The sequence below is a fragment of the Podarcis melisellensis genome (genome assembly GCF_964234715.1).
Source record: "Podarcis melisellensis genome assembly, chromosome: 12".
Lineage (NCBI taxonomy): Eukaryota > Metazoa > Chordata > Lepidosauria > Squamata > Lacertidae > Podarcis > Podarcis melisellensis.
Genome location: NC_138544.1, coordinates 31,862,810 through 31,886,600, shown reverse-complemented (window position 1 = coordinate 31,886,600; position 23,791 = coordinate 31,862,810). Strand labels below are relative to the sequence as shown.

The 23,791-nt window shown below is 41.1% G+C and overlaps 1 protein-coding gene across 3 annotated transcripts in view; it reads left to right on the top strand.

The window, feature by feature from the left end:
• Positions 1 to 9,195: 9,195 nt before the first annotated feature.
• GLCCI1 (glucocorticoid induced 1) overlaps positions 9,196 to 23,791 on the top strand; it is a 40,420-nt gene continuing 25,824 nt past the window's right edge. The window contains exons 1-3 of one of the 3 annotated variants that reach the window (XM_081930917.1): positions 9,216 to 9,233; positions 9,512 to 10,121; positions 20,978 to 21,129. In XM_081930917.1, coding sequence (XP_081787043.1) covers positions 9,575 to 10,121; positions 20,978 to 21,129 — 699 coding nt within the window. In that variant the 5' untranslated portion in view covers positions 9,216 to 9,233; positions 9,512 to 9,574. Of the gene's footprint in view, positions 10,122 to 20,977; positions 21,130 to 23,791 lie in introns of all 3 variants that reach the window. The other 2 variants (XM_081930919.1, XM_081930918.1) reach the window with 2 other exon arrangements.

The following is a 23,791-nucleotide window of genomic DNA, read 5'->3' as shown; positions in this document are numbered from 1 at the left end:
TCACCAAATTTAGCTGCAAGAGTCTCACTTCCAGGGCTCTAGAGAAGGTGAAGCAAACTCTGAGGGGATGACATATATTAATTTTATGTAGAGATAGACAAATCTACTTGTTAAGATCAACTGATTTGTTTCCCCTGGGTCTAGAAGAGCAAATACTACTGAGAAGTGGCAATCTAATCTTGTTAGTACTGTTCTATTTTAGGAGGCTCTCTGATGTATCCCGGGAACTTTGCAGTCTACTAGGCTCTTTATATAATTCTGTTTGATTAGAGCAACAGAAGTAGTCCAAAAACGGAACCTGAAACAGTTCACTTACTCCTTGAGTGCTTGTACTTCTACTCTAAAAATAAATAAATATTTTTTTGCCGTTTCTGTTCAAGTAGCCTTGTAATTCAGATGAATCCTGTTTGAGCTTTTATTGAGAGTTGGGCTGTTTATTTACATGCATACATGGGAGGCAGGGTCTCCCCAGGGTCCCCTGTGATAGTCAGAACACTCTTAAGTGTGATTTTAATTTGCATGTCCACATATCCTGCATTCCCCTAGGCCTGCAGACAGGAAAATGCAAACACAACTCAGTGGCGGGGAGTGCGGTTTCAGCTTGTGACAATGAGCCCTGCATCTCTATTGCCAACTTCACAATAATAATGGCAATCATGGTGGGGATCGTATACCATGACTGCAGAGTCTGGTTGTTAGGACAAGTTGTGAAGCTTTCTGACTATACACACAGAGGGAGGAATCGTATTTCTGACTCCTACCCTATTTACTCCAAGTAAGTGTGAACTTGCAGACATCAGTCAAGGTGGCTTCAATTATATATAACTGTGTCACTTTGCAGCAATTGCATGTCAATAGATCTGCATGTACTTCCTGTACACAGGAATGCAAATAACTGTGAGCCTGAGAGTGGCAACATGTTACAAGCACTGGCAGAGGAAGAGGAGTGCGGGGAGAGCGCCCCACCCCTGGCAGCATGATCCCCAGGGTGCCATCGTGGCTGCCCGCCCGTGCTGGGTGCCCCACCCCCACAGGCGCATGAAGCTCCGCCAGTGGTTGCAGGGGTAGCCAATGTGGTGCTCTCCCAATTATACTGAACCACAGCTTCCCTCCTCCCTGATCTGTGGCTATGCTGGCTTGGGCTGTTGGAAGTCGAATGCCACCATTAAGTATGTGAAACGGCTCGATAGAGCAAGGTGGTAGTAGTGGGTGAAAAAAAAAACATTCATGTTTCAGTTTGTAATCTTTCCAGAAAAGAAAAGTGGAAGAGCAGTTTGCGAGAGGAGTATACTGTATTATATTATTTTCTCATTTTCTTTCTGAGTTACTAATTGCTGCATTAAATGCACACAGTTGCTTCTGCCATTGAAAGCCCCATGATGTGAACATTATAAGCATCTTCCTTCCTGGGAATGCTTGTACAATACCCATGCCACTTTTTTAAAAAAAGAAATCAAGAACCTGTTTTCTGCACAGCTTTTACAAATAAAATGAAATGTTGAGTGCAACAACGCCTGAAGAAAAGAAAGATGCCCTTTCTCACAGTTATTTCTATATGCACAGGTGTGTAGAGTGCTTATGAAAAGGAAGTGGGTGGTTTGATGACAAGTGCAATACAACAGCCTGTTCCGTATTTTGAATTCCCTTATGTAGCTTTTTTTGTTTGTTTAAATGCTGTTGAATTTCAGTCTTATGTCATTTTGACTCTCCCCTATGATATTTGGAAATGTTACCAAGTAACAGAAGCTGTTATGCACAAGAGTGACGCTCTTGACATCCGTGGGGTTAGCAACAAAAGAACCTCTTATGATGTAAATAGGCTGGAGAAGGTCAGCCTTATAATGTTTCTCATGGAGACAGGTACTTTCAGCCAAACGGGAGGTAGTGAGATATAAGCCTCATCTGCTGGAGGTCTTGGAAACCAGCATAGATCTATTGTCAAGCCAAAATCACCATGGGAAACGGTTCTAGAATGTTTGGAGGGGTGGTTTTCTTTTTGTATGACAAAGGGGAGAAGTGATAGAGGGTGACAATACTAAGCATGTTGGGGAGATCAATAGAAGGTCCCCCATTTAACTTGGGATTATACAATGAAATAAATTGGCAAGAGATATAAGACAGGCAAAAGGTTTGGGGGTTATGCTGTGGTCTAAACCACAGAGCCTAGGGCTTGCCGATCGGAAGGTCGGCGGTTCGAACCCCCACGACGGGGTGAGCTCCCGTTGCTCAGTCCCAGCTCCTGCCAACCTAGCAGTTCAAAAGCACGTCAAAGTGCAAGTAGATAAATAGGTACCGCTCCGGCAGGAAGCTAAACAGTGTTTCCGTGCACTGCTCTGGTTTCACCAGAAGCGGCTTAGTCATGCCGGCCACATGACCTGGAAGCTGTACACTGGCTCCCTTGGCCAGTAAAGCGAGATGAGCGCCGCAAACCCAGAGTTGTTCGCGACTGGACTTAACTGTCGGTAGTCCTTTACCTTTATAAGACAGGCAAAGAACTTTACATTGTGCATAATTAATTTATGGAATTCACTGCCACAAGATGTGGTGAAGGCCATTATCTTAAAGCAGGATTAGGCCAGTGTTATTGGAACCCCAGATATTTTCCCATCATCCTTGACCACTGACTAAGATGGCTAGGGATGATGGCAGTTGTAGTCCAACCACTTCTGGAGATTCTGAACTGTGGATTCACAGAGGAAAACTGTTCTATCAGTGCTTGCCAGTCACAATGCAACCACTAGTTTCAGCAACAGCAAACAGAACAGGGGTATTCTCTTCATGTCCTAATGAGCTTTCCAGAGGCATTTGGTGGGCCATTATGAAGAACAAGTCATTGGTTTAGAATAGACTAAGTCTTCTCCAGCGTGGCTTCTCTTATGTTTCCATGCATGCATGAGGCACACACGTGGGGGCACCATAGTGTTGAAATAACTATTTATTTCTCTTTGAGGGTCACCTTCAGATTCCACTTTTATGACCTAGAGAGCTCTTAGTCCCCACTTGGACTTGGCAAGCTATACTATTGCTGTTGCTGACATTCCTAAAAGAGAGACTGTCAAAAAAAGGTAACAGTAGTTTAAGGGAAATATTATTGGAACATGGATAACACCCTCCAAAACACATCACTGGCCATATCAGGTAACTGCCTTGATCAAATGCTGAGGATCACAGTCTGGCCATGAAGTCTATTATAAAGATTTCATATATAAAGACTTCACTAAATACTTCAGCCAAGGGTTAGAGGCTTTCCCATCGTTCAGGAAATGTCTGTGAGAAAAAACAATGTGGGATGCAGACATAGCTAACTTTATTTAGTTAGCCTCCAGAGGCTGTACACCAGTGGTGTTGGGTGCAATGTTCTCGACTTTTGCATGCTATTAGCAAAGAGGCAAAATGGCCAGATTGCTATATAGCAATGTAAGCAGCTTGTCTTGTTTGTTAATAGGATATACAAGTGGAAAATGCACAGGATGGCTGTAGCACTCGTTAATAGCAACGTAAACTAGATAAATTAAAACTGGGTAACATGTTAATGACTTTCCTGTAAAATTTCTATTGACAGGTGTTTGTCATAGTGACATTTTGTTTCTCACAATAAATAGTGTGGAAATAGAGAGCTGATGCATTAGCTGAAGACAAGATGAACATCTCACCGGAATTAAACTTGCATACTTTCAGCAAAAGCTTTGAACTCTGGAATAACTCTCACATTTATTCTTATAAGAAATTGTCTTCTAGCCTTCCTCTAAACACACATATAAGTAAGATGAAAGAACGCCCCAACCCACAACTTTTTGATAGCTGCCTCCATATTAATCAGCTCCCACACAAATGCTGGGGAACACTTAAGTAAGCATCATGCCACTGCTCATATAGCTCAGAAGATTTCCTAATGACTAATCACTCCACCATCATTTTAAAAGGTGCGGCAAGTTGAAAAGCTTTGTTCTGTTGTGATTCTATAAGTAATCATATTTGCAGTTAGAGCCAAATAATTAATCTTACTGCTGACATCCAGATCTTCTCACAAGCAGAAAATCCCACCCTTAGCAAGGTGCATGCAGTCATTTTTGCAAATCTGTTTCCCTTCCTTGCATAAAAGAAAATGACAGTCTGTTTGTTTTTCATTTTGGAAATTCCTTGTCCTACCACAGCTTCCTTTGTCAGATCTCTTATGATCTACCTTTGGCAACTTCTGAATTTTCAAAGCCAGATAGAACGTTTCTATTCCATTCTGAGCTTTCTGTGTTCCCAATATTTAAGTTTATTAAATATTATATAGCTTTATGTGGAGGGTTTTATGGGGATAGTGGGGAGCTAGTGTTAAAGCTCAATCCTATACATGTTTACTTCGAGGTACACCCCACTGTGTTCAATGGAGTTTGCTCCTGTGTAAGGATTGCAGCCTGTATCACATACTGAAATCTAAATTTTAACATACTGAAGCTGACCCCATCACTACCTGCAAAATGTTATTGACAGATGAAGATGCAATATGGATCATTCTTACTTAATAGTGTTAGTTAGGCAGCTCTTGATTGACCCATCATATACATGCTGGTACCCATAGTGACTTTCTCCTTGGACAACAGTGTCATCAGCTAGTTTGTTTTCTTTCGCTATTAGGTTCCTCTTCCTGCCTTATTTCCGTTCCTTCTGCAGTGTGTCATGGGTTATTATTTAATTACAGTGGTACCTCAGGTTAAGTACTTAATTCGTTCCGGAGGTCTGTTCTTAACTTGAAACTGTTCTTAACCTGAAGCACCACTTTAGCTAATGGGGTCTCCTGCTGCTGCCACACCGCCGGAGCACAATTTCTGTTCTCATCCTGAAGCAAAGTTCTTAACCTGAAGCACTATTTCTGGGTTAGCGGAGTCTGTAACCTGAAGCGTATGTAATCTGAAGCGTATGTAATCCAAGGTACCACTGTATTTTATTTTATTCTATTCATAATAGTGATACACTGGCTTTCCTCATACAAGTTCCTGGCAACTCCCTGCAAACAGCATAACACACAGTAAAACTAGAAATCACAAAACTATAGGAGCATAGGAAGCTGCCTTAAAATGAGTGAGACCATTGTATTCAGGAATGACTGGCAGTGGATCGCCAGCATTTCAGGCAGAGTTCTCTTCTAGCCCTGCTTGAAAATGCTAGGGATTGAAACTGGGACATTCTGCATGCAAAGCACAATGGCAGATCAGGAGGCAGAGACAGGTTTTTTTTAAAGCAGCAATAAAATATCAAAAGCAGAGCAATGAAGACTAGTTGGTAAAGTCAAGTTTTTAAAAGCCTATTTAAACAAAACAAAAAAATGTTTTAACACTAATTCAAGGGCAGTAAATGCCTTGGAATCATCAGCCTTGCAACAATTTTGTAAAATAAGTATTTATTCCTTTTTTCTTTTCTTTTTTACAGATGATATACCTGAAAGACAGTTCTGTAAACAAAGCTGCTCAGTGGGCCTTGAATTAAAAGACACTGGTCTTCTATGTCTAAGCCTAGTACTTTATCTATGAAACAATACTCATTTTTTACATATTGGTCTTCTTGTTGTTGTTGGATATGATATGGGGACATAACCTTTGCAAACACAACTCACGTTATGCAACAAGAGATCAGATATATCACTCACTCTCTTTATATCCTTGCCCGTTGCACTGGGTGGCCAGATACTGAACAAGAACACAAGTCAGTGAAGGAGAAACATTTGAGGAAAAACAGCACGCATCATATAAACAACTTACCTTAAGGGTAGGATTAATTATATAACAGAGATCCATTACATTCTGTTGATGCAATTATAAACTATTATAGCTAATTAGTGATTATACTAAATCTGTAAAGAGGAATGTATGCAACACACAGTCAACAGTCATTATCACTTCCGCTTCTATACCACCTGTCATTTTGAATTTTTAGCAATTTTGAATATTCCTAAAGTGGTTTGCAAGCTATGCTGTGAAAGGCTTGGAGTTTTGGCTCCATATAAAGGCGGAACAATCAGAAATGGGGATCATGTAGGATTTTCTTACCCCACTCCAATGAAATAAAAATACTAATTAAATGTTAAATGAAATGAACTTTCTATTTTCCTCTCCTCACACACTTGCTTGCAGTTGCCAACATGTAAACTTCCTGCCTGTATTTAACAGTGTTTCAGATCAATGGGTTCCTCCCCCATCAAAGGATCTCAGCTAAGCTATGACTTTTTAGATTGAGCTATATGCTACAGTATTGTTATTACCACCAAGAATGCAGTGCTTTTGGGTGTGCTTAAACATACTGATGCCAATAGCATCTTTGTAGGATAAGGCTTCTAAATTTCTGGTGTACACGCAGGATACATATCATACCAGTTTAATCTGCTGCATTTTCGTGATATTTTCGCAGGATTCTTCAATTTTAATAATGCTTTGTATATTTTTGACAACAGCCCTTTTACCTGCACTATCAAATCAATTCCATTATTCACGTTTGATTAGTTCTCTATCAGAGGTCATCTGACTTCTGAACAAAATTAGCAACCCAAATGGAAGTATGGAAACAAGACTGAGTGTTGTGGGGGGGGGGGGGGTTAAAACCGTGAATTTTACCAGTTGGTTCCACAAGAGGGAAGATTGCTGTGCACACTTAACCCAGGAGTAAGTCCCATTGAACACAGTAGGCCTACTTCTGAATAAACATGCAGTGGGTTGCACTGTTAAGTCTGCAATAAAATCTTGGTTTCTTTCCAAACCGTTCATGTCTCAGTTATGAAATCTCATTCTGCTACCCTTAAATGTTGATTCAGAGTTCCTAAATTTTGCAGTTCGGCATGATTTATTATAATGTCTTCTGGCTTATAGCTAAACATTTAAAAGTTAGGATAAAGAGAAGAACCATTTCCATAGAGGTAAAACAGCAGGTAGAAACAGGGTTGCCAGAAAAAATACAAATGAAAGACGTTTTGTTATGTCCGAAATAAGAAATACCACAATGTTCTATGGAGGTGTGAATTGTGAAGATAAGGGAACATCCATTCATTTCATGAGACTGTGGTTTTCTAGAATAATGGACAACCTTTAGACAAAGAATGCCATGGTACCCTAGCATCTGATAAAGAAGGCTATGAAAGCTCATGCAACCATTAAGCAATTTGTCCCTATGTCACAGTGTGCCCTGTGCCTATGTCACCTTCAGGTTTTCTACCAATACAGAACTTGTTCTCCAGGGGTCCTGCCAAGACATCCCCACCATTAGCAGTAGTTGTGAAAAGCAATACAGCTGGGGCAATATAACCAGCTGCTGACCAGTAAGAAGTTGGTGGGGGAAGTTAGTCCTCTTAGCTAATGCGATTTGGTAGGGCTTGGGAAGTATGATCAGAAGAAGTCCAGAAACTCAGCTATAAGGTAAGGCACTTAAGTATCTAAAATTTAGACAGAAAGCTCCCCTTCCTGAGAATCCATCTGCTCTTGTTTCATAAGCCCTTGAGCATGCCTCGTTTTACACGGCATAGAACCAGTCAATTATTTCTTCTGTGCCTTTTCCTAACTTATAGGGCTCAGGCACAGCAAAAGGGTGGACTGACAGCTAGCTCCCTATTGGCCAGATGAGCAGGTGAAATGGTTAAGATTGTTCTTAAATGGGTAAAAAAAAAAAAAAAGAATAAATATAAATCTGTACCTGCAACATGAGGGAATTCCATGATTGAATGGACCTCCATATAAAAACTCTCAACAAAGGGCCCTTAGGCGGGACCCTCCTACATCAGTAGATCCCACTCTAAGGCGAGTGAGTCTTTGTGGGCTTACCTAGCAGCAGCAGTACTCTGGTCATGCTAGGGGACTAGGAGAGCAATATAAATCTTTCACAATGTACCCAGCATAGTGCTGCTGTAGGGCATCATGGGAAATTAAAAGGCGATGGGAAAGGACTGCAGCCCAGTGACAGGGCAGATGCCTTGCATGCAAAAGGTCTCAGGTTCTATCTCCAGCTTCTCCAGATAGGGCTCAGAAAGACTCCTCTCTGAAACTGCAGAGAACCACTGCCGGTCCATGTTGTCACTGCTGAGCTAGATGGACAAATGGCCTTACTTAATATAGGGCAGCTTCCTACATGCTGGCCATACAAAGTTTTTACAAATAGGCAGTGCTTTATTCTGGGGGCACACAGGGCTATGCATACCCCTAAACATTTTGTGAATCTAAGTTTGGCCTCATTGAGGGGCAGTATTTCAATATGAGTAGGAAAATGAGAGAAAAAAGCACTGCATATAGATATAGTAAACATTTTTTTTAAAAACCTGGCTGTACCTTTTTAGACTAAACTTTTCAAAAACGTTTTTGCAACTATGTTTAGAATGAAGATCTAACCTTTAATAAATATCCTATAGTGAGAGTTTGGGTGAGTAGGGTGGTGGGCTTCTGTGCAGCTAAGTTAGGCAAACTGGGATATACTATTTACAAGAAAGACCAGTCCTTTTAATTCTCTGGCTATTATGCTGCACAGTTTTCTAGCTTAAACGTTGGATCCAGCTAATTTCTACTTGGGAGGAGACAGATTGAAATTAAGAATCCTAAATGAGTCACGTCCATTAATTTCAATGGGTCAACTCAGAGTGTTGGATAGAGTACTAAACATCTGGACTGCTCCAATTTTAAGCATCAGTGATGGGTTGATATAAATGAAGAGAAATTGTGTTCAGGACTCAGGCACCTCCTGTACTCAGGTTGCCCCTCTTTGAAAAGTTAGATACACATTTTCCTAAAGATCACGTTCCTGGGATCGGCACTGGGATCTGCTTGCAATCTGCCAGTTCCGAATGAAAGCGGATGCAAATCAAAGAGAGAGAAAGCAAAGCCCAAACAGGTATCAGAGCAATCCATTGTCACGTGTCCCCTGTAATAGCAGCTTGGTCTTTGGACAGAGGGCCACCCATCCCAAAAGGATAACTTCCACTTTCCCACCTCGGACTCCCCCCGCCCCCCACCACCTACAAACCTCCCTCCTTCGCACAAAGCGGCTCCAAACTACCAACCCCTTCCTTTTTCTTGCCCTTCCCCTCCTCCAGGTAAAGCAGAGGCCGGCGATTGGGCAGACGCGCCGCCCGTTCCCGGTCCGCGTCCAATCCGGCTCGAGCTAACGGAGGCAGGGCGCCCAATGGGCGCGAGGCCTGACGCCCCTCGCCCGCCACAGACGGGGCGGCGGAGCCTGCGGAGTGCCATTCGGAGGGAGGGCGGCGGAGCAGGAGGGTAGGTTGGCAGGGCTGGCTGGCTGCAGGTGCGGTAGCGCCGCCTGCCCCCCCCCCATCGCTCGCGGCTAGGTAGGAGCGCGAGCCTTAAGCAACCCCCCGCTCCCACCACCACTACCACCCCAGCTGTGCCTCCTCAGCGGCCGGCGCCGTGTGGACAATGTGAGCCGCGAGGAGCCGAGTGCCGACGAGGGCAGCCATGGCCACAGCTGGGCGGTAGAACTTGCCTCACTCGGGATCCCCGGTCGCCTTCCCACCCCCCCTTTTTTTCCTTCCCAGGGGAAAGAGCCTCGAGGGGGGGAAAAAACCCGCCTCGTTCCTGTGGCCCTCGGAGCCGCCGCCATGTCCAGCTCCTCCTCGCAGACCCCTCCTCACCACCCGCCCGCGCAGAGGATGCGCCGCGGGGCCGCCGGGTCCCCCACCAGCGGCGGCGCCGGAGCCGCCTCAGTCGGTAGTAGCGGGGCCGGAGCAGCAGCAGCAGGAGGAGGAGGAAGCGGCGGTAGCGGCGCCCCCGGTGGCAGCTCGGGGACTAGCCGGCTGCTCCAGCCTATCCGCGCCACCGTCCCTTACCAGCTCCTCAGGGGCAACCAGCACAGCCCCACTCGCTCTCCCGCCGCCTCAGCCTCGGTGGGGAGCAACACCGGCCCCGGGGGGCCTCGCGGAGCAGCAGGAGGAGGAGGCGGCAACAACGGCGGCGGCAGCAGCCCGCCCCCGCCCAGCTCGACCCCTCCGTTGTCCCTCGCGGCTGCCGCCTCCCCGCCGGGAGCAGGCGGCGCGGCGGAGCCCGGGAGGGTGAAGGTGAGGCAGAGGCGCTCGCCCGACAGCAGCAGCGGCCGGCGGAGAAGCATCTCACCTGAGAGGAGGAGCCCCAGTTCGCCCATCTACAGAGGTAAGGGCACCTGTGGGGCTCTCACCTGGAATCCGTCTCTGCGCCCCCCCAAATAACCCAATTTTCCACCTCAAACTCCCCACGCAGCACTGTGGAGAAGACCCTCCTTGAGCCACCCCTCTAAAAAAATAACAAACTCGACCCCGCGGTTCATGTTTCGGATTATGGCACCACCTCCCCGATCTAGCAGCGCATTTCTGTCAAGGGTTTGCTCGGAAGTATCTTCCCGTCTTTTCGGTGGGGGCCTCATGCCCAGGTAAGTGTGAATACGATCGCCAGCCCTAAAGAAGGCGAAGTGACTCAGCCCTTAAAAAAAACACAAACACCCAACAACACACCACCCTAAATGTTTAGACTCAAGGTCTTAATTCAGCTCGAGCTTGCAACGGGGGTCTTGGTTAGTGACCCCTTTTAACACCCTGCATCTGCTATACTCGCGGTTTAGGCTGCTGAAGGGCTATAAAATTCTACCTTGCAATCCTTTATCTATTGGTAAAGTGAGCCTTGTTGCATATCCTTAAAGGAGAGAGGAACTCCCAAGCTCTATTAATGCAGAGCTACTAAACTAGAAAGTAAGCTGCTGCGTTTTATGTGTGTGAATAGAATGCTTGGACTGGCCTGTGCCCTGAAGCAGAATTCTCAGTTTAATGAAGTATATTTTATCCACCTTTTTAAAAAGGGGTTAGAAGAGTGTTTTTCAACACTTGCGTTGCAGCATGCTGTATCCATGCCTTGTATGGAAATTTTCATCTGGTTTAGTGCCTAAAGGCTGGGCTAATGTCTGATGGTTCCATATTGGCCAACTTATTTAAATACTTCAATAGGTTATTGAAGCGTAAGTTCTGAGATGTCTGCCTTCCGGGAAGCCGAAGCACAAAGATACTAGCATTCTCTACCAAGACCATAAGATTTGCAAAACAGCAGTGTTTGTAAAAGTATTCCTGTACCCTTTTACCAGGAAGGTATAAAAAACACCTGACTTAAACAAGCTCATGCTAGCAAAACTGCAGGTTCTAAATAGAATACCGCACCCATGCCGCTCCTGCAATATTTCCAATATATAAGATGCACAAATCTACTTACAAAGCTTTTGAAAACCCCTCTCCCTCAAATACAACCCTTTGTAGAGCTAAAATTAAACCTTGTTGAACCCTGGAGGCAAGTAGAATGCACATTCTGTGGTATTCTTGTTAAAGAATATAATGTCCTAGGAAAAGTTCCCTCCAAACATATTTGAAAAAGTTTCTTTAAAAGGTGGCTCTGTCCACTCCCCTTAAGCAGTTGAATGAATCGTATGAAATATACTGCTTATCCTTCTATAGCTATTGGGTAACCTGTATCTTTAAGCATGTCTTTAATCATGCCAAGACTGTGTTTTGTTTCAGAAGCAAATTAGATACCCCTCTTGATATAGTATTGAATGCAGCAAGTTGGATGCATTATTGCCATGAATCCTTGCACTTAGTTGTGCAGTTATGGTTATTTGGATTGTACTAAATTCACCCCTCCAAAATGCTGCTTGTATTATATTAGCCTTAAAAACATTTACATCTAGATGAAATTTAATTTCCCCCCTTGCATTTCAAATTACATGTAAGTTATGCATCAGGCCTATGATCTTGATTCATCCTTATGGAAACCCTTATGGAATTAGTGTTTCTAAACCAAGTATTTTGTAAAAATGGAGGTTAATCCATGTTATTGGGTCTAGAAAATGTAAGCTTTCTCCTTTTATGGGGACAAGACAAGTGCATACAATTCTAATTAAGCTAACTCAAACATTTCTGTTTGCTTGCTAAAATAAAACAAAATGGAAAACTGCTAACAAATACTGCATGTTTGAATCTGTATTTAAATGTGTTGTGTTTGTGAACAAATACTAAAAAGCTGATCATTCTTTTATCAAAGTATTTTAAAATAATACAGTCTCTTTTAATAGATGAATTATGTTACTGCCTTACTTTCAATGATTCAGTCCTCTTAAATTATAACTGAATGACTTCATTAAACTTGTTTGAGCCTGCCTTAAGCCATCATGGCAGCATCCACTGTTTAATAGAGTTGTGAGAATACAATATATAACTATGGATTGACCGCAGTGAACTGTTAACCTGCATGTACCATAAGGAAATCCTCATTAGTTGAGCTGGCATTTCAAAGCAGGCACCCTCCAGTAAATCCTGAACAAATGAAAATATGTGCCCACGTACTGAATATTTGAATTCATTCATTTTATAATTTCTAGAAGGACAGCTATGTTATCCTGTTGCGGCAAAAAACAAACAAACAAACAAACAAACAAACCAAGCTATTGAGGCATCTAACTTTACTATGACGTAAGCTTTTATGGACCATAACCCACATTTGTATCTGATGTAGTAGACAGTAGTCCACAAAAGATTTATGCCATAATCAGTTTCTTAGCCGTTAAAGTTCCACTAGATTTTGTTGCCTTTTAGGGTCTATGGCATCACTCATCTTAGATAGCAGAACAAGCCTTATTTAATTCTGCAAGCTAATAAATAAAATGTTTAGTTTTACTTTCAAATTCTTAGCCTGCAGAATCTGCCCCGTGGACTAGTTTCACCAGTTGTTCTGACTCTGGCCCATGTAGTATATAGTTAGCATGGCAACCTGCATTATGGAATAACTTCAGAGAACTCGGTTGCTTTGTGAAAACTCCTTTGTAGCAGAATAAATCAATTTAGCTTCAATCATTAATTACTCTAATTATTCAGTTACTTATTTTAACTGTTTTCAAAGAGCATGAAAGAATAATAAATATGTTTCATAGATACCATACTTTAGAATGTTTTAAGTCACACATAAATGTATCTTGTTTTCTCTTTGCATTAGTGTTTATACTGCAATGCATGGCTCTGGCTTTGCAAATGAGTTGCATTATTCAGTTGTACTGGAGCCATTCTAGGATATATATATATTTGTATACATAGGTATGTCTTTCACTTTCTTACAGTGTAGATGTTTAAAGGACATTGCTCTGATTTAAGTTCTTTAGTAAAAATGGAGCTGCCAGAGGTTCTTAAAAGAAATCTGCAAAAGTGCTCTGGGTTGGAAGCTTGTACAGGTCAGGCAGCTGCCACTGCAGACGCTGACATCACTACTGCATGAATGAAAACAGCTTCCTCTGGGTTTTTTCCCCTTCCATCATCCTTCCCCCTTTTGCAGCTTAAGGATGATCTAAAATGTTGGTTTTAAAAAACCAAAACATTAATTCTGGTTTAAAATAGAATCAAGCCAGGCCAATCTTTAGAGCTGAAATTTGTAGAACAGGGTTGTTGTTTTTCTACAAAAATGCATTTTCTTTCTTTCTACATATTTATAATCTTCAGCAACGTACATTTTAAAACATAATAGTCATTGCATGCTTTGGGTTTTGTGCATATTTATTTGGAGTACTACAGCATCTGATGTTTTACTAAAACTGACGTTTTGCAGTTTTCCCCCTTTCTATTACATTTTTAAAAACTGTTTCCTTTTTGCATTTTTTGAAGATAAAAACAGATGTCTTACAACCATCCTGGGATATATTTGCATGAAGAGTGGTTTATAAACACGCTAAATAAGCAAGCATTTGTTTTACTGAGTTCCATGGTTATACGAAAAAGGAATAATACATATGTGAATTAACCCAGTGCAAAAAGTTGTACTGGAAAATAATGGTGACTGAACAGCATTTGGTTACTTTAATGCCACTGTGTTAAAATATTAGCTAACCAAATAAAACAGCCATAGTGTTTTATTTGGGAGAAATGCTTGCTGCTTTGTAATAAAACTAATGCATTTCAATTACATAATCCACATTTTACATTCTAATCCGGCCCTTTTTAAACTAATATAAATGTGAATTCACTTGTTTTAAAAAATATTTAAGCTGTCCTTCTGTGAATGCATGACTTCTAAATTTATTCCTGGAGGTTTCCTTTACCAAATCAAGATAAAAATATGATAAATTAAGCATAGAGAGTACAATTTAAAATGTATAATCTCTGGCAAATTATTTGGATGAGACATGGCTATTGTCTGTAATTTAAAATGGATGCAGATGTTTTCTTACAAGCCTCTAAAGGGTTATGGACAGTGAATTTAATCTTTAAATGCTTTTGTTAACACGTTCAAGTAGCCTTTGAATATATTCTGAGGCCTAGAGCTTGCTCCTTCCTCCCCCTACTGCTGAGAATAAATTATATTGGGCTACATTGGCATTAATACAAGATAAAGTTAACTAGACCTGTTTTCTTAAAGGTGAAGGGCAGTTGACCTATGTCATAAATCATTGTGAAAACATAGCTCAAGTTTATGGCTTTCATGTTTGGTTTGATTTATTTACTGGTTATACACATACAGTTGTTTCAAATAAGAGTACTAATGCATCAGGTGCTCATGTTGGCATGCTCAGTGAACTTGTGCCTTGCACCATCACATACAAAGTTGTGTTTTTCTTCCATAGTGTGTAGAAAAATGTCATATATGAGATCTCACTACTCTCAAGAACTCCCCTTGGTGATGCCCTGGACACTGAAAAGCTAACTTTTTATGACTGCATTGTGATGGTGCACTAAACTAATATCGAGAATAAGATCCCACATGTTCAGAATGGTTTGGTGTGAAACACGTTGCTTCTGGCCCAACCGTACGCATGTCCCCCCCAAAACATTTGCTCTCTGGCTCATCTTTGGTGGAAATTGGATACCAGAATCAGAACCTTCTTGATGGTGGCACTGCAATTACAGGACACTCTCAAAAGTTCAACAAGCTTCCTGTTTTAGACAGATATTGAAAAACCTTATTTAGGAAGACATTTTATTCTTGTGTTTTCACTACTGTTGTTGTGGATAATGTGCTCGTTTATCATCTTCTTTCTGAATGATATTGTTTGTATTTCCTAAGTAACAATGGTATGTAGTTGCTTAGCAGATTGTAGCTCTCAGAATCCTGAGCTTCTGTGAAAGCATGGAACCAAAACAGACATTATGGTGGCTATGAGTAAAGTACTTTGTGAAAATTCCATGTGTCCACCAGCATATGTTACATGCTTCATGTCAACACCTTTACATGTAGAATTTGTGCCTGTTCTGACATCAGATAGACAACATGTTGATGTATGCAAATGAGTACTCGACATGTCGCATAAATGCTTATACAAATAAGCATTTTATCTGTGGCTAAAAGATGTCCTTTTCAACATCTTAGTAAATTCATTTAAGCTGCATCTTCTTTATGTAGAGCAACTTTCTGAATTATTTTGGTCATGTTATTGGGTATGTATGAAAGCAGAGATTAGCGCCACACCTCATAGTCAAATTTGACTGGACGTAACTGTCCAGAGGTCCTTTACCTTTTTTACCTTTATGCTAAAAGTATCTTGGATAAAAAGTTTTAAAAGCATATGTCTGAATTAGAATAATAAACTAAAAACCCTAAAGAGGACACAAAGCATGCTGAGCATATTCGATGTTCTCTAGGAGGTGTTGAATACAAGAAGCATCAAGGAGATGAGAAATTGGGACCTACTCAGACCAAAAAGCTTAAGCTCTCATAATTTGTGTCTTCTTCGCTCTCCTCTCCACCCTGCCTCACTCCACCCAGAGCACTGCAAGTGTCAGCAAAAATTTTCAGCAGGGGGCCGGTCCACTGTCCCTCAGACCTCGTGGGGGGGCCGGACTATATTTTGAAGAGAAAAAAAGGGAACGAATTCCTATGCCCCACAAATAACCCAGAGATGCATTTTAAATAAAAGCACACATTCTGCTCATGTAAAAACACCAGGCAGGCCCCCAAAATAACCCAGAGATGCCTTTTATATAAAAGGACACATTCTACTCATGTAAAAACACGCTGATTCCCTGACTGTCTGTGGGCCAGATTTAGAAGGCGATTGGGCCGGATCTGGCCCTCGGGACTTAGTTTGCCTACCCATAGCTTAAGGGATTTCTCTCCAATTATTCAGTGTGCCATGAGGTTCCTACCCTTGAGGCCAAATCTTCGCACCCCCAGACTCTATATGTTAAGGCAGGGAGATGCAAACATTCTATCTATGCTATATAGCTCATGTTCAGGGATAGAGTAGCAGTTTAAGTTCAGTTATTACTATTTCCTTGTATCAGAGTTCTCAAGGCAGTTTTCTGTTCACTTCCCCCTCCTCAGGACAATTGCTAAACAGCTGAGGTTCAGCTTCAGTGAGCAAGAAGCTACCATAAAGTACCAGGGTTTAGAAATATTGTGCTGTGCTGTTGTGGTGGAATTTCCCAGTTGCTTATTCCATCCCTGTAATTCATTGAAGGCCTTCAGCTGGTATTCTGATTTGCCAGTGTGCAAAATAAAATAAAATGTGGGATTGCTACTTAGGGTACAGCAGCTTAAATCTTTATTTGTAATTTATCTAGATAAACACCTATATAAAAATTTTATTTCATAAGTAACAATGATATGTGGTTGCTTAGCAGAGAGTACAAAATACTTTCCATCTTCTTAAAATGACAGGCAAGTTTAGTCATAACTCAGTTTTGCAAATAATTTAACTTGGATTTTTGAAGTTTAAAACTTTCAAGTTGTTACATATCTGTGTACAACTGTAAAATACTGTCAGGAACCCAGACTAGTACAGTTTACTAAGTTCCTCCTATAACTAAGATGAAGCTTACTTTTCTTTTTTAACTTCAAATGAGTGGTTTTAAGCTATTAAGGTACTGAAGTCTATTTTAGCTCCAGAGAGAAAATACATTAAATAAAAGTTGAGCTTAATTGTGTATTCTACAAAAAGTGTAATGTTCTTGAATATGATCTGGTTTGGGCTGTAATCCAAGCATTCATTAGCAGTCATGGGGTCATGTAATCTTATCTTCACCAATAGTTGCTCAGTAGTCGAAATCTTTCCTAGTTTTGTTTGCTCTTTTTTTAAAAAAAGGCAAGAGTGCCAGCTACGTGACCCCAGTAAAGTCTGGAAAACTTATGTGTTCAGTACTTTAGCTGTATATGGGAATTCTGGTTTCAAGAGTCCGTAGCAAACATGACAATGTTCTGTAAATATCACTTATAGCTTAGTACATAAACATACAAAAAAGTACCAAAAAATTAAATGGAAATCAGTTGAAAATAGTGTTAGAGATAAAACTGCAAGCTACTGCATCTAAAGATCTCGAACATGTATTTGTTCTTGCCCTTTGGGAAAATATTGTGGGGGGTGGTGGAGGAGGAAGAATTTTAAAAAGAAAATCCAACGTTGTAGTATACAAAGGAAGGTTTTATTTTTTGGACTTAAAATTATATGTAGACGTTTGAAGAAACTTGTCTTTTTGAGCTTGGGAAATAAATCCTACCAGAATGTAAATGAAGGAGCAGTAATACATTTGGATGTTACATATATCACAGCTGGAGATCTGCAACAAAATGGTGCAGCGTATCCATGACTTCTTAAAAAGAGCACTGCTGTTCAGGTTTCAGCTATCCTAGAACAGAGTTCACAAGGGAGATTTCAGGAGCAGCTTCCAAACCTCCTGAAACCTTTGCTGGCTGTATTATATGGCACTAAAGGACATTGTGTGTGCGTGCACACTAATAAGGGGTGCAGAGTAGAGGGAGGGAAAAGACTAGTGGAAAAGGGAGGTGTGCTTTGCTTCTTTACTCCCTCGAAAGCTCAACATATACTGTATTTTACTCATCATGGCATATCTGTCCTATCGAGGGGCTCAAACCATAGTTTGCCTTCCTGTGATGTTCAATCTAGGGCAGTAAACTTCGCTTTTTATTTATTTGCCACTTTATATTAAAAATCTAAAGCAGCATACAACATAAAATGATAAAAAAGAGGAAATTGTTTATATTGAACCATATTTATTTTATGTCCTGTTCCATATCAGTAAATAATATATATTCAAAAATAGTAATGTTACTGGAATTTATGTCCGAAAGAACCATAGCTTCTTATTTTGAACTTTTGTTTTAGCTTCATAATAGCATTACAGAAGACACTTGAAAGCATGGCAGCAGAATAGGTATTAACTGGCACCTAAGGGGAAATGGGGAAACAGTTTGATTTTCACAGTTTTGTTGCCCCCTTTGAAAAGCCTTTCTTTCCAGTGGCCATTCAAATAACATTCATATTGGTTTGTATTGTCTTTAAACATTCATCAGTTTTCACTTGATGCAGAAAATGAAGGAATCTGTGGCAAGAGACAAGCACAAAGTATTTTGATCGCTTGTCTAAAAGCTTTGCAACTTCATTGCAGGAGCAATATGTGTCACACTAACAATTTGAACCAAGTACAATAAAGGGGCTGTATATTCTGTAACTTCTGAAAGCACTTTTACCAACATTGAGTCATAATAGTGTAGCTTAAATACCTTATTTAGTAATCTAGTAACAATGCTACCATTGCTAACATTAATACTTTTGAATCTTGAGTTTAAAAATCCTGCTGTAGTATATTTGACTTTTAAAAAATACTTACGATAGGTTATCATGCTCTTTCATTTTGAAAAATATATATATATCATTGAAATCACCCTATTGATTCTTGTCCACCCTGGTTCATAAAAGCTAGTTGAGGAGGTATGTGGTTGGGTGCAGTTTATTTGCCTGGCTGAAAGTGTCCTCTTCTAAAGAAACGCATGCTGGACCCATGTTGGACCCATTGGCTTTTAATGATTATCATGTAGTCACAAATACTCTCTCTAGGGCAAAGGAGTTGAGAGAAGGTGTTGGCACAAGTGTAGGTACGCTTGGAGGAGACTGATTATCTAGGCCCAGTTTTGGAACAGAATTGAGTTTGACCTTGGATTTCCTAGTGGACCAACCTTGTTACTACTTCTTGATCTCTCAGCAGCTTCTGATGGCATCAACTAGGTGTCCTGGACTGCCTCCAAGGAAAGGATATTGGGGGCCATTGTTTTACAGCAGTTCCAATCTTACCTACGAGGTTGGTTACGAAGGATAGCATTAGGAGAGTACCTTTCGGCTCTCTGGCACTTGTTTTATAGGGTGCCACAGGGCGCTATATTATCCCTGATGCTATTAAACATACGAAACTGTTGGGAGTAGTTGTTAAGAGGTTGGGAGCCAGGTGTCACCTATATGCCAATAACAACCATCTTGTGTTTCTCCATAACGTCTGAATCAGGTGAGGTTGTGCAAAGCATGGACTGGTACCTGAATGCTGTGGTGGGCTAGATGAGGGCCAGTAAATTGAGTTGAAATCCTGGCCAGGTGGAAACATGGCTGATGAGTGGTTTCTGTGTCTGAGATATAGTCCATTTGCCTGTTCTTGCACTCCCTCTGAGCAGGCATGCAGTCTGGAGGTATTCCTGGACTCAGCTTTGTCCCTTGAGACTCAGGTTGCCTCAGTAACTAGGAATGCCTTCCACCAGCTTCAGCATATGCATTAGCTGTGACTGTTCCTGAATCAGGATAGCTTGGTTATGGCGGTTCAAGCATTGATAACTGAGGACAGACTACTATAATACACTCTATGTGGGGCTGCCCTTGGAGTAGGTTTGGAAGCAGTAGCTGACACAGAATTCTGCAGCCGGGTAGTTACTGGGCATGCTCCCCTGCACCTATGTGGGAGCTGCACTGGCAGTCACTATGCTACCAAGTTATTTTTAGTATCCCATTATTATATACAGCTCTAAGCAATCTTGGGCGTTGTGTTTAAAATATGGCTTTATTCCTTACTCCCCTGCCTGATCTTTGTAATTTGCCACAGAGGCATGTCTGACGGTGCCTGGCAGTGCTAGACTGTCCTCGGCAAAAAATTGTGCATTATGTGTGAGTTAAGGAATTCTGTACCTAATGAAATCAAGTTGGTGTTGTCTGTAATGAGCTCCAAGTGCCAACTTAAAGACTTTGTTATTTTAGCAAGTGTTAGGGAAATAATTTATTGTTTTCGTTATCTCATTAGAACATCTATTTTTGTATTTCAGATTCTTTTATATTTGTTGATTTTTATTGATGTTTTGGTTTTAATTGAGATTCTGTATACCACGTGGGTATCTTTTTATGAATTTGCAGTATAGAAATGAATTATTAATAACTTTGGAGGTAGAAAGTTGCAGGTTCTCCAAATGATATAGCTTCCCCTCCCTTCCTGCTACTTGATAGTACGTAGTTCAGGACATGGAGATGGTACTTCATGGGATACATTGTCCCCATAATTGGATGTTATATTCAAGTCATCATTGTCACACGAGGCTCAGAATCTGTTAAGAAAATGCAAGGTAAAACAATGAGAAGTGATCTAACTGGAATAGTGTAGCTTCCACAGCTCTAACATTAGTTGTATTTTCTTAATATAATAACGTTTTGTCTAGCACTCTGTGTCTGCACATACAATGAAATAAACTCTTGCAGTGCAGCCCTAACCATGTCCTATTCAGTGGGTCTTAACTTCTAAGAAGGTGAAATTAGGTTTTCAGCCTTACCTATTACAAATGTATCATAAAAAATATTAGTCTTAAAGGTGTGGCCTTCCGGTGTATCCCCCCCCCCCCGGAAACTGTAGCTTGCCATAAGTTTTCAAAATGCAGAATATCAAGCCTTGGATTTATATATGGTGGGATTGAAAGATGGAAGAGTAAGTGAGAGAAAATCTTACAAATACTCTTTCCTGAGTTCACCTTTAGTGTAGTCTGGTTGTAACAGTTGTGCATATTCCCTCTAGTTACAGAATACTTGGCATTGATCACATGTACCTCACCTGTTGAGAGGGTTTTTTTTGTACTTAAGGCAAATATTTTCAGTTTTAAAAGGCCTTTTGTGCTAGTTGCCACACTAAAAACAGATGTGAATAGCTAAAAACACCATATTAACTGTTGCATATAACATGTTTCTGTTTCAGTGGACAGGCCAAAAGCCCAGCAAATTAGAACTTCTAGCACCATAAGACGTACCTCTTCCTTGGACACAATAACGGGACCTTACCTCACAGGACAGTGGCCACGAGATCCCCACATACACTATCCTTCATGCATGAAGGATAAATCCACTCAGGTATGTTTGAGAAGCCAATCATTGCTATTTACTTAACTGTTGTGTGCCATTCATTCCAAATAATATGTGCAATACATAGCCAGTTCTGGTACCTAAAAACACTGTGGATGAGTTGGTTGAGGATGGGTAAGAGAAGAGGCAAAACAAGCTGAGGGAACATACTCTCCTTCATATTGTAATATTCCCTAATAGAAACATCTCTCTAGTTCACCCTTGCCTCCACTTCACGCACCCCTGCCATGTTCAACTTCTCTTTTCCTTATTACCCAACAGTCCAGGCTTAGGTTGGGAGTTCCTCAAGGCAGGGATCTGTCTTTTATTTTAGGGTCCATTTGGAAAGGTCATAAGGTTCTGAGCAGCCATGTGCAAGATGGTATTTTCCCTCTACTGCAGCAAAGCTAGGGCATTTGGGCTATTTAGCTTATAAATCGCTGGTGAGCTCTGATATACAGAATAACATCTGCATGTTATTTGTGAGGGGTAGTGGCTTCTGAAATTTCAGGTTTGCCTTATGGCCATGGGGTCTTCTTGCTTGGAGCAGGACAGCTTTATTAATGAAGCTTTTTAATTTGAGGCATGAGTACGTTAGGTATACAGGAGGGATTCAGAACCTTATATTTAGTCTTCTTTTCAAATACAATAGAAATGTGAAAGTCCAAAAATCAGCTGTCACTAATGTGCATCCATTCTAGAGGCCCACCTGTGCATTTCCTGTCTCCTGTTCCAGATTGATTTTTCTTTTCTTTTTTGTTCTTATGCTGCTTTTTATGGGCTTGCAGTACCTCTAGAAATTGGCACTGGGACAAGATAGGTGCTTCAGCCTGCTCTTTCAGGAAATGAGCTTTGTTCCCTAGCATTGACTCTTCCTTGCTTCAGATGTTGAGTCTAATATCTGGACAGGGTGGCTCTTTTAGTGTGGCTTTGAACTGTAGTGTTTAATTGAAGACAAACCCCAGGACCAAGTAAGTCCCAGGGAAAAGAACAGTTGCTGGTTATCAATTTGACAAGATGGAGGCACCATAGGTGAGAAGTTCCCATGTTCAGGTTGGTTTCCTGATCTAGATAGAGTTGCACGCATTTAGAAGGAGGAGCTCTGTAATCTGAGAGTACTCCTGGATCCATCCTTGTCACTAGAGGCCCAGATGTTATTAGTAGCCAAGAGGGCCTTTTTCCAGCTAGGGCCACAGTTGTTCATGAATCGGTAACCTTTAGACTTGATTACTGTATTATTATTATTATTATTTATTAATTAATGTAGTGCATCTACACTACTAACTGTTGAGATTCCTGCTCCGTGATTACAGTAATGGGATTGTTGTCTTTCACATGATGGTGTATGTTTTGACTCCACAGAGTGGGAAGTGACGGAGACAGGATGTTTGTGTTACTGTGTTCCGTGAAGTGGGACTATTGTCCTTGGTTCTTTTTCTCTTTGCTGTTTGATGCTAGAGAGAGAGGAAGCCATGTTGCAGTGCTCTATGTGTGTTTATATGTAAATAATGTAGATTAGCCAAAATGCTGAGTTGCCGAGGTCTGTCATGCAAGGTGCGAAGACTCTGCGGATCCCTAAGTGTGCCGATGTCTGTTGGCATCGGTCACGGTGATGTTCGGGCAGAAGAAAGCTTTTGAAGTTCCTGAATGATCGACCAGGAGGGAGGGAACATGCCAGTAGGGCATGTGTCTCTGCCAAGGTCTACTTGAGTGTAGGACGAGCTCCTGATACTATCAGCAGCATGTAACACCTACTCTGCACAGGGATCTGCACTGACTGCCAACATGCTACTGGGTCAAATTTAAGGTTTTCATATTGGTCTTTAAAAGAATTTGGGATCAGAGTACCTGTGAGAGTTTCTTACCTTCCTACATACTGGTACAGCCATGGGGTATGCACTTCTTGCAGTGCTTCATGCCCCTGAGGTCTGCTACATGGTGACAAACAACTGGGGGAAACCCAGCCAGAAGGGTGGGGTAAATAATAATAATAATAGTAATAATAATAATAATAATAATAATAATAATAATAATAATAATAATAATAATAGAGCCGTCCCACTGTTATAGGAATTCCCTTCCAGTGGATATCAGACAGGCATTGGCTATCTTGGCATTTCAGTGCCTTTTAATGGCATTTTTATTCCAACATGCCTTCCCAGAAGGATTTTCTTGGCCTGGTCCCTGTTGATTTTTTACAGTATAATTCTATTTTATTCTGTCTTGTAGTTTGCTTTAAGGTTCTTTTGAATATAAAGCAATTGAGATAATGCCTTTTTCCTCTTCCCTCAGATCTGTAGTCAGCTTTCCATACCCTGTAGCAGTGTATATGATTCTTCTGTACTTTTCCTGTGTGTTATGAATGGGAAAAACAGAGTACAGGGTTATGATAACTTATCTAAGATGGGAAGTAGCTAAGCCCTTTTTACCACCCTGCTTAATGCCTTTCTGGAAAGCTGGAATTTCCCCTTAAATACAGGAAAGTTAAAGGCAGCCTGATCTTCTAAGCTGGTGTTGAGTTGTTCTTGAATCCCCATATTAAACACATATATTTGGCAGCACCTGGTGGTTGAATAACTGCAGCTTTAGTGTGCTAACTAAGATAATGAGACACCCAAGCTTTGAAACTCCCTCCCAGGGGGTGTTCAATCTGCCATTAGAGTAGAAATTG